The following is a 12,563-nucleotide window of genomic DNA, read 5'->3' as shown; positions in this document are numbered from 1 at the left end:
TTCGGATAATCTTCCTGGGAAACAGAGGGGGAGAGAAGACGATGACGGGTGCCCTTTCTTTTCACCACAGACGTTGTGCGCACACCCTACAGCGGGACGGGACAAATCCGGGGACACCTATAGTGCTCCCGGGCCGGGGGATACCGCAAATACCTCGATGTGAGCGCCCGGAAATCCGCGTTGCCACACACTGCTTTCAGCGCAGAACCACCACCATTCCGCAATATTCGGTTGACCCGTGAGATGGCCCTTTCTGCTGGTAACTCCCGTGGGGCGGTGGGGCTCGGTGAGGAGAATGTGCTCGTTGCGTACGCGACTAGTACGCGGACAGTTCAAACGGGTTCGCTGTGCCGTGTTTTACGCAAAATTGTCCTCAATATGAACGTATTTTTGGTTCAGCGCGGCCTTCGTCTTTTGGCCAGAAAAACCTGGAACGCGTAACACAGACAGACGGCAGCCACATCGAGCTATACGCCTTCAGTACCGAGCTCACGCACACTTGCCAAAATTACAAACGTGCCGGCCAACCGGAATCGAATGCTTGGCGAAAACGGGGAATCGATGTTTCCCTTTTTGTTTCCTGTTTCGGACTTATGGACTCAACGAAGTGTTACCCATAACTAAATTAAAATTGTCATGATTGTTCTCGAAGATACATTTCCCCCAAACTGTTTTAATTCTTTTATTAAAACGCACGAACTGTTTAACTGCCTTGCATAAACAACGTCAAAATACAGTGTTGTGCAAAAATGTAGTAGCCACATTTATCTACTATTTTTATCCAATCTAGTTCATTTAAAGGCTCCGGCGCAACAAGAATATCACAGTGAGATGGTAATTTGACCGAATCTAAAAAAGATTGATGAATCTCTTTGTTTTTTTTGCGAAAAGTGGAGAGTATTGCACAACGAAGTGGAAAGGCTATCAGGCACAGGGTGCTCTTTATGTTGTTTACCGAAATGTCAAAAGGAACCGGAACAACCGCGATCTTCGGTTGAACATTCAAATTCCAACCAACAACCTGCTCCTGTACTTCGACTGAATCGAGTTTACTCGGGATGGGCGTGAAAGATTTGTGGAATCTACTTACTCCACACATGGAGCGGAAGCCCTTGTTTGAACTAAGCAACAAAGTGGTCGCGATCGATCTCTCCGGTTGGGTGTGCGAAAGTTTGAACGTTGTAGATTATTTCGTTCATCCCCGGTTCTATCTGCGGTACGTCGTCAAGTACAATCACAATAGATAACACTCATTACCGTACTTTTCATTGTAGGAATTTATTCTTCCGGACCTGCTATCTCCTACAAACGGGAATAACGCCCGTATTCGTACTTGAAGGTGCAGCACCGCCGCTCAAGTACGGCGTCATCGTGAAGCGCAATCAACTTCAGTTCCGCGGAGTACGCCCCAAAAAGGTTGCCAATTGTGATAAAGCGGGTGCAACAGCGGCAGCGGTGGAGAAAGCCTCATCCAAACCTACGGAACAGAAACGTAACCGGTTCCACCATGTACTGAAACAATGCGAGGAGCTGCTGAGCGCGATGGGACTTGTTTGTGTCCAGGCACCGGGTGAAGCAGAAGCCCTTTGCGCGTATCTCAATCGGGACGCGCTCATCGATGGTGTCATTAGTCAGGATTCTGATTGTTTCGCGTACGGGGCCGTACGTGTGTTTCGCAACTTTTGTGCTTCCCAGAATGGCGGTTCGGTGGACGTGTACGATCTGGAACGTGCAAACAGCGCTGGATTGCGTTTGGGACAGGAGAAAATCGTTGCCATGGCTCTCCTGTCCGGCTGTGACTATTGCCCCGCAGGTGTAGCTGGTGTGGGCAGGGAAATGGTCACTCGGTTGTTGAACTGCTACGACAATCAAACGATATTACAGCGCATCAGATCGTGGCGCAATACGGCTCATAGGTTGACCGAGTTGGAGGTAAAGGTGGACGACAAAAATGTTTGTCCAGATTGTGGCCACATTGGCAAGTTGATGCAACATCGCAAAGCCGGTTGTCTGGATTGTCATCGGTCGATCGGATGCGATGAATCCAAATGGAAGCAACAACGTGCCAATGTGAAGGCAGAACTGGAAATCAAACGAAAGGCGCTGAAAGATCCCGATTTTCCGCACGAGCCTATCATTGAGGAATTCATGACACGGCCATGTGAACTGCCGGCACTAGATTTACAGTGGAAACAACCAAATCTCGTGAAATTTATCGTAAGTATAGCGAAGACAACTGTGGCTGATGTTCAGCAATGTGCTAAAAGGATCTTTTCTCTTCGTCATTTTCAGAGAAGCATGTCATCGTACTTGCAGTGGAATGAGCTCTACTGCTTTCAGAAGCTGCTTCCCCTTTTTACGCGGTGGCAAATTCAATCGGCCCAAAATTCATCCTCACCGACACAGTCCAATATCTTCCTTACGCCCGATTACATAAAGAAAAAACGTTCGCCCAAGGGTATCGCAAGTTATGAAATCGTTTGGAAAGACGCGCTGGCGCTGTTTAAGGGGCTTATACCGCAGGAACAAATCGATGCATACGTAGGCGAGGCAGGGAACAGCATCGAGAGTCTCTGGAGCACAATCGAACCTCATGAACTGGTGCTGAATGCATATCCCGATCTTGTCGACAAGTTCCTACAGTCCAAGGTAAAAGGAAAGCGCAAAAAAGCTCCATCGAAAACCACTTCTCAGCCGCAGGAATCGGGAAGCGATAAACCGAAAAGAAAACCTTCAACGAGAGCGAAAAAGAAAGATAATGATAAGAATACGCAAACACTATACGATGCCTTTGTGCACAAACCTGCCGAGCTACAGCAAGAAGATGATGCGTGCGATGAAAAGGAAAATCAAGCAAATCTACCCAACGAACTGTCGCCGCACGGTATTGATCATTTGCTTAATTTCACGGCCGAACTTGAAGCTATTGCGGAGGATCAAACTGCAAATGATACCTTCAACTCTTCCGCCTTGATCGAGCGATTGTGTCGCCCGAACTATCTCCAATTAGCTCTGGCCGAGTACATGGAGCTGATTGAGATGGAAAAGAGAAAGGAAGCATTGGAAGATTTGCTTTCCAACACCATGCCGCATGCCCACATGGACGTAGCGGAAAATGAAATGGAGCAGCAGGATGGTAGCACGGTCCATCGCCGCATAGTCTTAAAGCAAGATATTCTAAACGCATCGTCGTTGGTTGATAGTAATCATCTCGATCAATCGTTAGCAGTATCCAGGAAGACCAAACGGAAAAGTTTCTTCTTTGAACCAATTATTGTGCCCTGCGACGGAGATGCGGAACAACCATATGGAAGTCCCGAAATGGATATGTTTGAATGTTCGCTTATGCTCAAAGATCAGATTGTTATCGAGCATCAAGCGACCGATGGTAACGATACGGCAAATCAAACGATCATCTACGATATCGATTTCTAAAAACCTGCATTTTCACTGAAATAAAAATAGTATTTTATTACTCAAACATTTCACCATCCTTCATTCATTCTTACAAACGGTAACACTATCTGAAGTTCACTTTGGGTCGTGAGGCAGCTTGAAGCCCACCATGTCAGCCGTATCTCGTATACTGCGTTCGCCCTTGCCACGATACACTTCGTTCAACTCCTTAAGCTTCCGGACGCTCTCCAGGTAACACCGGTACGTATCGGCGGTAAATTGTAGTTCCTCTTTAGCGCGACAATGCTGCTGTTCTGTCGTTTCGAAGCGCCGGTACTGATCAGTGATGTACTTGGCGGCCAAAGAAGCGCTACCTTCGTTGGAGCTGATGTGTTTCAACTCGGAAAGCAGTTGCTTTAAGGTACGGCTGCTCGCAATCTTAGTAACCGCTGCCATCGTAATCTTCACGCTTTGGATTTAGTTCAGATTGACAACCAACCTTTCGATGAGTTGTTGCGAGACAAGTTCCAGATCGTCTTCCTCGTACGTTGGTTCTTCGCAATTCTCCCACAGGGTAGCGGGAACTTCTTCTTTGCCGGTCGATACGCTCCCCAGGTAATGCAACGAAGTATCGTTGAAAATGTCGCTGAATCGGAATGTGTTTCTTAGAGGAAACTCTTTGAAAACATCGGCCGCGCGCAATATGTAGCCGGCGTTCCTGCTAAGCAACCGGTGCGGATGATTATTAACAACACTTGCGAAACTGTTGCAGATGAGTACGAGATTCGCGATTTGCTGCGGTTGCCAGTTCTTCCACAGCAGGTTGTTCACCAGCTGCTTGGGACAGTGTGGTAGATAAAACAGCGTCCTACAATCGGCCCTGTACTTGCCTTCAACGTTCTCTGTTAACACGGTTTCTCCAAGCGTTTGTAGCACCTCTACCTCCGTGCGTCCAAATAGAGGATCGAAAAACTGCGCAGCTAGCCCTGCGGGAAGCGGTAGTTTATCACGAAGACACCTCAAGAACGCCAACTGATAGCGCGCAATCGAACATTCGCTGAATTTGCCCAAACCGAGACAAACTATCTGCTGGACGTTCGAAAGGATTGGTTCAGCGATTTCTAAACACTCGGCAAAGTATACAGATTGCAGTAGATCGGTTTCGGCCGCATGAAGTTGTGAACTGTGAAAAAATCAAGATTTTATGTAATCCGAGTAGTCGGGGTCAACAACGTTACCTGCGCATAATTTACGCACATCACTGTGTCCCGGCACAATCCCGGTTTCGCATCGATCTCTTCTCCGATTGCGCTGTGAAGCGGTTTTTTCAACGGGGCTCTTGTTTTGCGTCGATGTTGTCCTTTTTTCGTCACGACCAACTTAAAATCGTCGGTAATTTCCACTCCTGGAGGCTCTTTAGCACTTTTATTCGAACTCGCACGCATTTGTTTTTGTTAAAAACGCAGAGAAACGTCAAACTGGCAGTAGATTCGGCGGCCTCTCAACGGACGTTTCAAAGTGCAACGATCATCCAGCGCGTCCTCCAGCTCTTCCAGATTGTTGTTAAAACCAAGAAATACCTTCGAAATGAGTGATTTAGTGAACGTTTACGCACTATTGCGAAGCAAATTCGCAGAAAATAACTTCAGTTTGCGATATCCGCCTACTTACATCCGGGAGCTGACTCAAAACAGCGACAAAATCATACTCGCTTTCGTGGAGGTTTGTTCTGGCGGGCCACGAGATGGATGCACTAACGAACAAAAGTTTAATGATTTTATCTTCCGATATCAGCACGATGTGCCGGTCAAGCATGACCGCGATATGTGTGCCAACTCGCCCCCCTTAAAGGACCGCAGCGACTCCGATAGCCTCAACCTTACTGGTTCCCCGCTGAAGGACGATGTTATTGTCGAAGAACTGGAACTCACAGGCGACGACGTACGGAGCACGAAAATGTGGACCAACGAGGAGGAAACACTGGGTCCTCTGAGTACGGAGGCGGCACGATCGCTTTTACAGAACTACATCAACCAGGACTGTCGGATCGGGTCAGGAGAACTGTGGGCCCTGTGCTCTGGCACCGATATGGATCGCACGGTGCTATTGCAGCTAACCGTATACCAGGCTGATGCAAAAAACAACCGAAAGTTTGGGCGTGGAATTGTGCGTTTCACTGGGCAGCGACCCTGTGCCAGCATTACCTTGGCCGAGCTACGATCCATTCATCGGCAACGGGCGGTAGGCATGACGCCAGCCCCGAAAATACACATCCGCCAGTGGTACAACTTGCATCCGCATATTGCGATACGCCTTAGTTGGCACACAATGACCGAGAATGCTAACTTCATCGCCGAAAGAAAGGCTAGCGTTCGGATCAGCCAACGGCTTGCCATTAACATTGGGGACTATACCAAGTACGGCTCGCCGACTGAGTATCTTTGGCAGCAGTTGCAGCGGTTAGCCTTACTAAGCGAGAAAATTGTGGACATTCGGGCAAACCGGGTGTCTGGCTACGAGATGTACGGAGCTCACGGCTCAAAGTAAGCACTATCGACACGATTGTGTTCTTTGAATTATTATTGTTAATCCAGCGGACATCATCTCTTTCAGTGCGGAAACGGTGGAGTTTATCAAGGAAAAGGTTAATAGCATACTGTGCAAGTTCCAGGCGGTAGAGCTATCCGACTTTACCTTTACCACGATCGCAAACATGGTGGAACAGGTTCGCAACCGCAATCTTACGGACGTGATGGAACAACTGTACGATGTATTGATTCGTAAGATCACCCACCCGACATGTTCTGAACCTGTTTGTCTGTAACCAATTTAATCGGGTATCGTCCCATTCCAGTGAACCTCACTTACGATGATCTTAAATCCTGCATTGATTACATCTTTCAATTGGCGGCACATGCTAACATTGTGGTAAGGCATCCAGCATCCATCCAGTGTATTTGTGAGTTTGAGATGTTTCACTTTCCTTCGTTGCCTTTCAGAACATCCCATCGAACGGTACCCGGTTTGCCCATCTTATTCAAGCGATGATACAGGATGTACCGACGCTCACTTCTGCCGAACCTTATGAGCTGCTGTTGGAAGTCGGGTTTACCAAGCTAATGCATGACTTTCAGCTCATCTTTGCGGAGTGTGGGTTCTACGAGCTGGATTTCGAAACGCTCTTCCAACCGCAATTAACCAACGCTCGGAAATCCCGCTACAATGCCGATACGGTCCGTTCGGGAGGTAAAACCATAAGCAAGGCTAGTGTTGGTGGCCGTACGGGTAGCCTATCACAGCTAGGGCAAGGCAGCGGCATGCTAGTTATCGAGAAATCCATCCCGGTACGCCATTTCGATGAGGATGAGGTAAACATGAAGCTAAGCCGGTTGGCCCAAGTGCACCTACTGGTCGATCATTTGCTGTCGCTCGAGGAGTTCATCAACATCTCTTCGATCTATGGGCCAGTTTGCGAAGCTTACCTGGCCCAACGACCACTCGGCTATCACCAGGTATACAACCGAGATACCGATCTTCTAGAGCTAGACGTGAGCGAAGAAAAGTTGGTCAGTCTGACACACAAACTGTTGCCCTGTGCAAGACGCGTGTCGATGTCTTCGAGCAATATGGTGCAAAAGCTCGAAACGGTCTTCTATCAGAACGCCCAACCGATCCTTCCCGAGCGGTTCTATCCGCACTTTCGTCCGCAGGAGGACAGTGCCATGACTGACGAACAGATGTTCTGGTGTCTGGAGTATGATAAAATCGAGCGTTTGTAAGTGTATATGATAAGAATAAGAATAAAGCATTTCCACCGCAGAGCTGGCGATCCGATTCACAAGTAAATTCGAACTAATATAAGGACCTTACCTTGCGGCAAAACCGATCATACGCTCGAAAGCTGATGGTTTACTGGTTCACCAACAGGGCATCGTTGCCACCCTACAGATCTATTCACCGTCAATACTCATGTTACGCACAATCGCTTCTTTCAGTCGTTCTTTATTTGATGTTCTTGTTCTGAGGAAGCTTGTGTTGTTTATCGGCTCTGTTCTTTTCGTTTTGTTTAGTCAAATTGTCTGCAAAGAAGGTGTAAAGTCTCTTGCTGCAGCCACTAGATTTCGCTATCCTTCACCAGAAGAAGTGAGCTCGCGAATGCGAGATGCCATGCTTACGCGCTACCTGCCTTTCGATTGGGAATCGTGTGTAAACGAGGTTTTCCTGCTCCTGGCCCATGTCCATCACTAACCGTAACAAGTGAAACGCTAACATGTGCTGTGGTTGCAACACACGCCGCTCGCGTTCCACATGCACCGGAAACCTAACGAGTAATGATCGATTGAGGGAGTATTTCTGCACATCACTATAAAATAAAGAGTGATTGTATCCAATTGTTTGTCTGATCGCCGGATGTCTAGTGTCAATACTCAAAGAGAAGGGCCTGAGTAGGGCATTGACCGTTTCAATTAAGATACACCAAAGTTGGCACAAGCAAATGTGCGTTCAACAGTAGCTCTCACTATCACGCAGGCAACAATCTGTCCCACGGATCGGGATTAATCACACCACAAACTAGCCCACCTTCTCTCTTCCTACAGCCAGTTTTATCTCTCACCTAGACTGTTCTTCTTCAATAAATACGGAAATCATACCAGAACGGAGCACAATTCTATAAGCGGTCGGCGTGTAGTGTGTCTTTGAAATGGAAACTTATTTAAATTTGGAGATAAAAAAGAAATGCAAAACCTGCACACGTCTGTCGGGCTACACAACATACCTTCTCTCTTTGTTCTGTTCGCTCTCTTCAACTCTCTAGCTAGCTGTCTTCGTACACGCTTATCAGTCAGGCACAGGCAAGGCATGCCACCATCGCACGAGCAAGAGGTGATAACAGCAGCGGCAGGCTATGGGATGCGGAACGAGCAAAGATGTCGGTAATGCTGCACGGAAGGTATCTAGAACTTTTCTTCCTCCAGACCGTGCTTGAAGCACAGCAGCACTGGCGTCGATTCACCGTCGATATCGCGGTACTCGAGCATGGCAATCAAACCCTCGCAATCCATCGATTCACCGGTGAAGAACTGCAGATCCTTGAAGCGTCCGAGCAGATCCTTCATTACCTTGTTGATGTTGGTCTTGAACACCTCAACCTCTTCAGGCGACTTCTCTTCAAGCTTGGTCACAAGCCTAGAATGAGGTTAGAGGAAGGGGTGAAAATCAGAACATGGCTCCAAGCATCGTTTCTACTTCAACTGCACTGTGCCCCGTTTGCTGGTCGCCATAGTGGACGATCTAGTATGGCGTCTTCACTACCACGAAGGATGCAGCAACCTCAGCACCGGAAGGAAAAGCAGTGTACTTACTTCTTCATGTAATCCTTCAGGTAGGTGGTGAACTGTTTTTTGTCGGAGAAACCGGTCTCGACGAGACGGTGGTTCAGGACGATGTCGACTCCGCTCTCGGTGGCCGAATCCGTGCCTTCGTCAGCTTCCTCGGCCGATGGGTTGGCACCATCCAGCTGCACGTCACCCAAGGTGCGCGATACGTGCTTACCGTACACCTCGTACATGACGTTGTCCACCAACTTCACCTTGTAGGTGTCGGAGAACATCTCGTCACCTGCGAAGTGGGCAGAAGAGAAAGCGCAGCGCAGCAGGGCGAGCGATATTATTAGACCATTCTATAATCGGAGAGGAGGATGGATTTGTGCATGCTGAGTCATCATGTGCAGTCCAGCAACTCCTTTGTTTACGCCTCGACAACTCAGAGCTCCGTTTTACAATGGCTCCGTAGTTCTCGGCCCACTAACTGGACCCAAAGAGAAGGCAGACCATGGCACGTAACTGCAGCTCCTCACGCAGTTTAACACGTAGACACTCTGTGTTCCGTAGGAATGCAGTCGTCGTAGCGCTTCGCTATGCAGGAGGGCCGGTACACGTCTCAAGGTGCGTCTGGGGTCCAACTTTGAACGCGTTTTACACTACGCGCGGCCTCGATGAACCGGTAGTTTGCTGCTTAATCAGATGCCCCTCGGTAGGCCGAACCACTTACCGGTGAAGATATCCTTCCAAATTTTCATTTTGCTGGAGGTTGGAGAAAACTACGAAAACTACGGTGCTTCCACCTGAGGATCTAGCCGGAAAAAGAACCTGTCATAAAGCATCGTCCCAGGGCTGCCAACCGTATCGCCGTTCCTTCGCCGGCTGCGCTGGCTCAAAAGCGACAACTCCGGACACCTTTCTGGCTTGTCCAACACGCGATCGAATGAGACCCTTCAGACTGGCTGCGGCGACTGCGGCATCCACAAGGCGTGTGGAGTAGCTGTTAAAAGTTACTTGTGGCGTAACATTTGAAATACGGAGTAAATTATTTCGGTTATTTTTCTGGTTTCTCATGAAGTTATACAAAAAATAAGACTGTTGAGCAATGTTTTGTTGAAAATTAAAAGAGATTGTTTTAAGCTTGAGTTATGAATCGATTCCAGACTGATATATGAAAAAAAAAACAAAACTTATGTTATTTTTTCCTGATCTATTTAATCATTCGACTGTCTTGATGTTACTTTACTGCAGGAAATCTGTATTCTTCTTGTTTTAAGCCCGTAATATCAGCAAAAGAAGTGATGGAATGATCCCAAAACGAGAATAAAAATTCTCGAGACTACAGTGTTTCCCATATGTCTGTCACTTTATAGCTCTTCCTTTTCGTGGTATGGAAAAGCATTTGGAATAGGATAACCAAGAGGCTGCTTGTTAGAATGAATGAAATTAGCTTTAATATTTTCATCGTAAATTTTGCGTTATAGTGATCAAAACAGGTATTCGAGACATTTGTACAACACTGTACTCATAACCCCATTGCTTGATGGGTCGTCGTTCCGGCCAGCGGAGTCTTGTGGACGTGGGATCTGAATCGACCGACTAGCTGGCAAAAGACCTCTGTGAGATGTGTCTTCTCGCCGATCGTTCGTTTGCTTTGCCTCAACCTCTTTCTCGGTCGACGAACGACATCAAAACGAAGCGAACGAGGAGGACTCTTTAGCCTTCTCGCCGACCGTTCCGCCGAAATCCTGAGCCATCAACAACCTGGATACACAACAAACCCGTAATCACAAACCCCAGTAGCGACCGGGCAGTTTGCAAGGAACAGTGTCGAAGAATCCGAGCGACACAGCGAAACACCAGCACCAAGCAACCGGAGAATACGGCTCCGGTCCCGTAGACGATAGACCGAGCGAGAGCACGGGACGGTTAGGACCTCTATTATTCAGCATTCACACCGCACCACGACACAGCAACGCACACACGCTTTACAGCCGAGAGTTTCCGCAGCATTTTCCAGGGAATCGCGAATGCCAACCTATCAATAGAGCACTGGAGGTATCCGTCTAGGTCCAAGAAAATGTCCACAGTCGAGGCGATGCTGGCAGCGGAGCAAACAACCTGCCCCGGGAGCGGTTTAGGAACGGAATGGCAACCCATCACGCTCACGTTGGTAGAGTACCCGAAAGGTAGGGATGATCGTAACGGATCAGCAGTACGGAGGCTTACTCAAGGTATCGCATCATTTCGCAGGTGATTTGATTGGAAAGCTGTTGGCCTGGATCAGCCTTGCACCGCTAGGTATTGGGGCGGGCTTCGTGGCACTGATACTGTTCCGACGAGATCTGCACACGATCGTGTTCTTCGCCGGGACGCTCGTGAACGAGTGTATCAACATGATACTGAAACACTGGATACAAGAGCCGCGACCCGTTTCACGTGCACAAATTTGGAACGAATACGGTATGCCTTCTTCGCACTCGCAGTTTATGTGTTTTTTTGCGACCTACGTGCTACTATTCATTTTTATAAGGTAACTTTCCTATTCACTGACAGTCACTATCGCACGTACAACCGGGGATTCATATTTCTCTTCCTATTTTCTTTCCATGACCGACTGATGATCGCTCTAGACTGCATCACATGAACAATAGTAGTAGTGCAAGGATCGAACGGATCGTTCGGCTACTGATGCTGGCGATCTGCTGGGTGGCCGCGTTTCTCGTGTGCTTCGGTAGGGTCTACCTACTTTACCATACCGTGCGACAGGTGATGATCGGTGCCCTCGTCGGTACCGTGACCGGAGGGCTTTGGTTTGCGCTAACGCACTGCGTCCTCACGCCCTACTTCCCGATGGTCGTGACGTGGCGCATATCGGAGCTGTTTCTACTACGGGACACGACACTCATCCCGAACGTGCTGTGGTTCGAGTACACGGCCACCCGCCAAGAAGCTCGGGCACGTGCCCGCAAGCTAGTGAGCATGAAATCTCAGTGACGGTTTTGGTCACCCTGACGGCGCTACTTGTACTGCAAATAGCATCATCATCTCTCCCACCAGACCGCTTGGCTACGGCTTGGCTTGGTGTCGGTGTTGTTGCTGCTCTTCGCGATACCATCATCGTTTGTAGCGCTGCCATTTCAGGGGGAATGCGAGCGAGCGAGCACTAGAACACTACATCTGAACGTCTCTTCGTCGCGTAATATTTGAATTTGTAAAGCCAATAGCACCCGGGCCCCATCGAGCCATCACGCACTCATACGCGCCGTTTGCGAGTGGAAATGGAGCAATGAAAACCAAACACCGAAAAGCACCCACTCGTGTTGCGTGCTGCCTGATCAATCAGCCAATCATCCACTGTGCTATTATGAAATGCATTTACAGACATCTTTTGGTGGCCGGTGTTGAGAGGGAAAAGAGCGCAAAGTGGTGTGGCGCCGAGAAGAGCTTTCGTACGCCGCGCCGTGGGCGAGAACACGGTAAAACGTGTCGCCAGTCTCGCCAGAGCATCCTCCCGCCCCCCCTATCCCAATCGGCCTTCTGGATAAGTAGCACGTGTGCACCACGTGCAACAGCAGCTAGCCCCCCTAACGCATGTAATTGTGATGATACACCGTTTCGCGAGTCATTAACGAACCTTGTAAGAAGGAAAATAAGACGAAACTGTAGGAACCGACCGATATATGACACACTAGTGATGCAGTTTGTTAGTTTGTTTTTTACCTCTTTCTAACACTGTGAGCAGAGAAAGGAAATAAAATAATGCGTAAAACAATGGAAAAGCCATTTGTGAAATGATTGTTCAGTTCATCGTTCCACGCACCTTCATTGAATCCTCGTTCGTTG

General features: G+C 48.4%; 7 protein-coding genes across 9 annotated transcripts in view; 3 read left to right on the top strand and 4 right to left on the bottom strand.

The window, feature by feature from the left end:
- LOC125958432 (E3 ubiquitin-protein ligase KCMF1) overlaps window positions 1–451 on the bottom strand; it is an 8,207-nt gene extending 7,756 nt beyond the window's left edge. The window contains exons 1-2 of one of the 3 annotated variants that reach the window (XM_049691699.1): window positions 154–451; window positions 1–14 (exon numbers count right to left, since the gene is read on the bottom strand). The exon at window positions 1–14 is cut by the window's left edge and continues 861 nt beyond it. The gene's annotated coding sequence lies outside the window, so the exon portion shown is untranslated. The other 2 variants (XM_049691698.1, XM_049691700.1) reach the window with 2 other exon arrangements.
- A 607-nt stretch (window positions 452–1,058) lies between these two features.
- On the top strand, window positions 1,059–3,437 carry LOC125958289 (flap endonuclease GEN). Its single transcript, XM_049691556.1, has 3 exons — window positions 1,059–1,216; window positions 1,275–2,217; window positions 2,293–3,437. The coding sequence occupies exons 1-3, from the start codon at window positions 1,059–1,061 to the stop codon at window positions 3,433–3,435; spliced, it is 2,244 nt and encodes a 747-aa protein (XP_049547513.1). The 3' UTR covers window positions 3,436–3,437.
- An 8-nt stretch (window positions 3,438–3,445) lies between these two features.
- LOC125958686 (protein FMC1 homolog) lies at window positions 3,446–3,852 on the bottom strand. Its single transcript, XM_049691717.1, has one exon. The coding sequence runs from the start codon at window positions 3,850–3,852 to the stop codon at window positions 3,532–3,534; it is 321 nt and encodes a 106-aa protein (XP_049547674.1). The 3' UTR covers window positions 3,446–3,531.
- Window positions 3,853–3,873: 21 nt separating this feature from the next.
- LOC125958573 (SRR1-like protein) lies at window positions 3,874–4,872 on the bottom strand. The gene is made up of 2 exons (XM_049691709.1): window positions 4,654–4,872; window positions 3,874–4,579 (listed from the first exon to the last, which is right to left on the bottom strand). Exons 1-2 carry the CDS (start codon window positions 4,839–4,841, stop codon window positions 3,874–3,876), a joined length of 894 nt encoding a protein of 297 aa, XP_049547666.1. The 5' UTR covers window positions 4,842–4,872.
- A 40-nt stretch (window positions 4,873–4,912) lies between these two features.
- Window positions 4,913–7,175, top strand: LOC125959273 (protein zwilch). The gene is made up of 5 exons (XM_049692086.1): window positions 4,913–5,118; window positions 5,191–5,939; window positions 6,010–6,176; window positions 6,251–6,324; window positions 6,396–7,175. The coding sequence occupies exons 1-5, from the start codon at window positions 4,984–4,986 to the stop codon at window positions 7,173–7,175; spliced, it is 1,905 nt and encodes a 634-aa protein (XP_049548043.1). The 5' UTR covers window positions 4,913–4,983.
- A 206-nt stretch (window positions 7,176–7,381) lies between these two features.
- LOC125958606 (translationally-controlled tumor protein homolog) lies at window positions 7,382–9,599 on the bottom strand. The gene is made up of 3 exons (XM_049691711.1): window positions 9,448–9,599; window positions 8,760–9,015; window positions 7,382–8,583 (listed from the first exon to the last, which is right to left on the bottom strand). Exons 1-3 carry the CDS (start codon window positions 9,473–9,475, stop codon window positions 8,352–8,354), a joined length of 516 nt encoding a protein of 171 aa, XP_049547668.1. The 5' UTR covers window positions 9,476–9,599; the 3' UTR covers window positions 7,382–8,351.
- Window positions 9,600–10,263: 664 nt separating this feature from the next.
- On the top strand, window positions 10,264–12,495 carry LOC125958590 (dolichyldiphosphatase 1-like). The gene is made up of 3 exons (XM_049691710.1): window positions 10,264–10,906; window positions 10,971–11,250; window positions 11,351–12,495. The coding sequence occupies exons 1-3, from the start codon at window positions 10,798–10,800 to the stop codon at window positions 11,712–11,714; spliced, it is 753 nt and encodes a 250-aa protein (XP_049547667.1). The 5' UTR covers window positions 10,264–10,797; the 3' UTR covers window positions 11,715–12,495.
- The last annotated feature ends 68 nt before the right edge of the window (window positions 12,496–12,563 follow it).

Source organism: Anopheles darlingi, chromosome 2 (assembly GCF_943734745.1).
Source record: "Anopheles darlingi chromosome 2, idAnoDarlMG_H_01, whole genome shotgun sequence".
In the NCBI taxonomy this organism is placed as follows: domain Eukaryota; kingdom Metazoa; phylum Arthropoda; class Insecta; order Diptera; family Culicidae; genus Anopheles; species Anopheles darlingi.
This window is presented reverse-complemented; position numbering and strand designations above follow the sequence as displayed.

What these genes read in the sequence shown, in the direction of transcription:
- LOC125958289 (XM_049691556.1), top strand. Translation starts at nt 1,059, where the DNA reads ATGGGCGTGAAAGATTTGTGGAATCTACTTACTCCACACATGGAGCGG. An exon ending in CATCCCCGGTTCTATCTGCG is followed by an intron (nt 1,217 to 1,274) that starts GTACGTCGTCAA and finishes TTTTCATTGTAG; the next exon opens with GAATTTATTCTTCCGGACCT. An exon ending in CAAATCTCGTGAAATTTATC is followed by an intron (nt 2,218 to 2,292) that starts GTAAGTATAGCG and finishes CGTCATTTTCAG; the next exon opens with AGAAGCATGTCATCGTACTT.
- LOC125958686 (XM_049691717.1), bottom strand. Translation starts at nt 3,852, where the DNA reads ATGGCAGCGGTTACTAAGATTGCGAGCAGCCGTACCTTAAAGCAACTG.
- LOC125958573 (XM_049691709.1), bottom strand. Translation starts at nt 4,841, where the DNA reads ATGCGTGCGAGTTCGAATAAAAGTGCTAAAGAGCCTCCAGGAGTGGAA. An exon ending in TTGTGCCGGGACACAGTGAT is followed by an intron (nt 4,580 to 4,653) that starts GTGCGTAAATTA and finishes ATTTTTTCACAG; the next exon opens with TTCACAACTTCATGCGGCCG.
- LOC125959273 (XM_049692086.1), top strand. Translation starts at nt 4,984, where the DNA reads ATGAGTGATTTAGTGAACGTTTACGCACTATTGCGAAGCAAATTCGCA. An exon ending in TCATACTCGCTTTCGTGGAG is followed by an intron (nt 5,119 to 5,190) that starts GTTTGTTCTGGC and finishes TTCCGATATCAG; the next exon opens with CACGATGTGCCGGTCAAGCA. An exon ending in TACGGAGCTCACGGCTCAAA is followed by an intron (nt 5,940 to 6,009) that starts GTAAGCACTATC and finishes CATCTCTTTCAG; the next exon opens with TGCGGAAACGGTGGAGTTTA.
- LOC125958606 (XM_049691711.1), bottom strand. Translation starts at nt 9,475, where the DNA reads ATGAAAATTTGGAAGGATATCTTCACCG. An exon ending in TTGGAAGGATATCTTCACCG is followed by an intron (nt 9,016 to 9,447) that starts GTAAGTGGTTCG and finishes CCCACTTCGCAG; the next exon opens with GTGACGAGATGTTCTCCGAC. An exon ending in CTGAAGGATTACATGAAGAA is followed by an intron (nt 8,584 to 8,759) that starts GTAAGTACACTG and finishes ACCTCATTCTAG; the next exon opens with GCTTGTGACCAAGCTTGAAG.
- LOC125958590 (XM_049691710.1), top strand. Translation starts at nt 10,798, where the DNA reads ATGTCCACAGTCGAGGCGATGCTGGCAGCGGAGCAAACAACCTGCCCC. An exon ending in GTTGGTAGAGTACCCGAAAG is followed by an intron (nt 10,907 to 10,970) that starts GTAGGGATGATC and finishes ATCATTTCGCAG; the next exon opens with GTGATTTGATTGGAAAGCTG. An exon ending in CTACTATTCATTTTTATAAG is followed by an intron (nt 11,251 to 11,350) that starts GTAACTTTCCTA and finishes TGATCGCTCTAG; the next exon opens with ACTGCATCACATGAACAATA.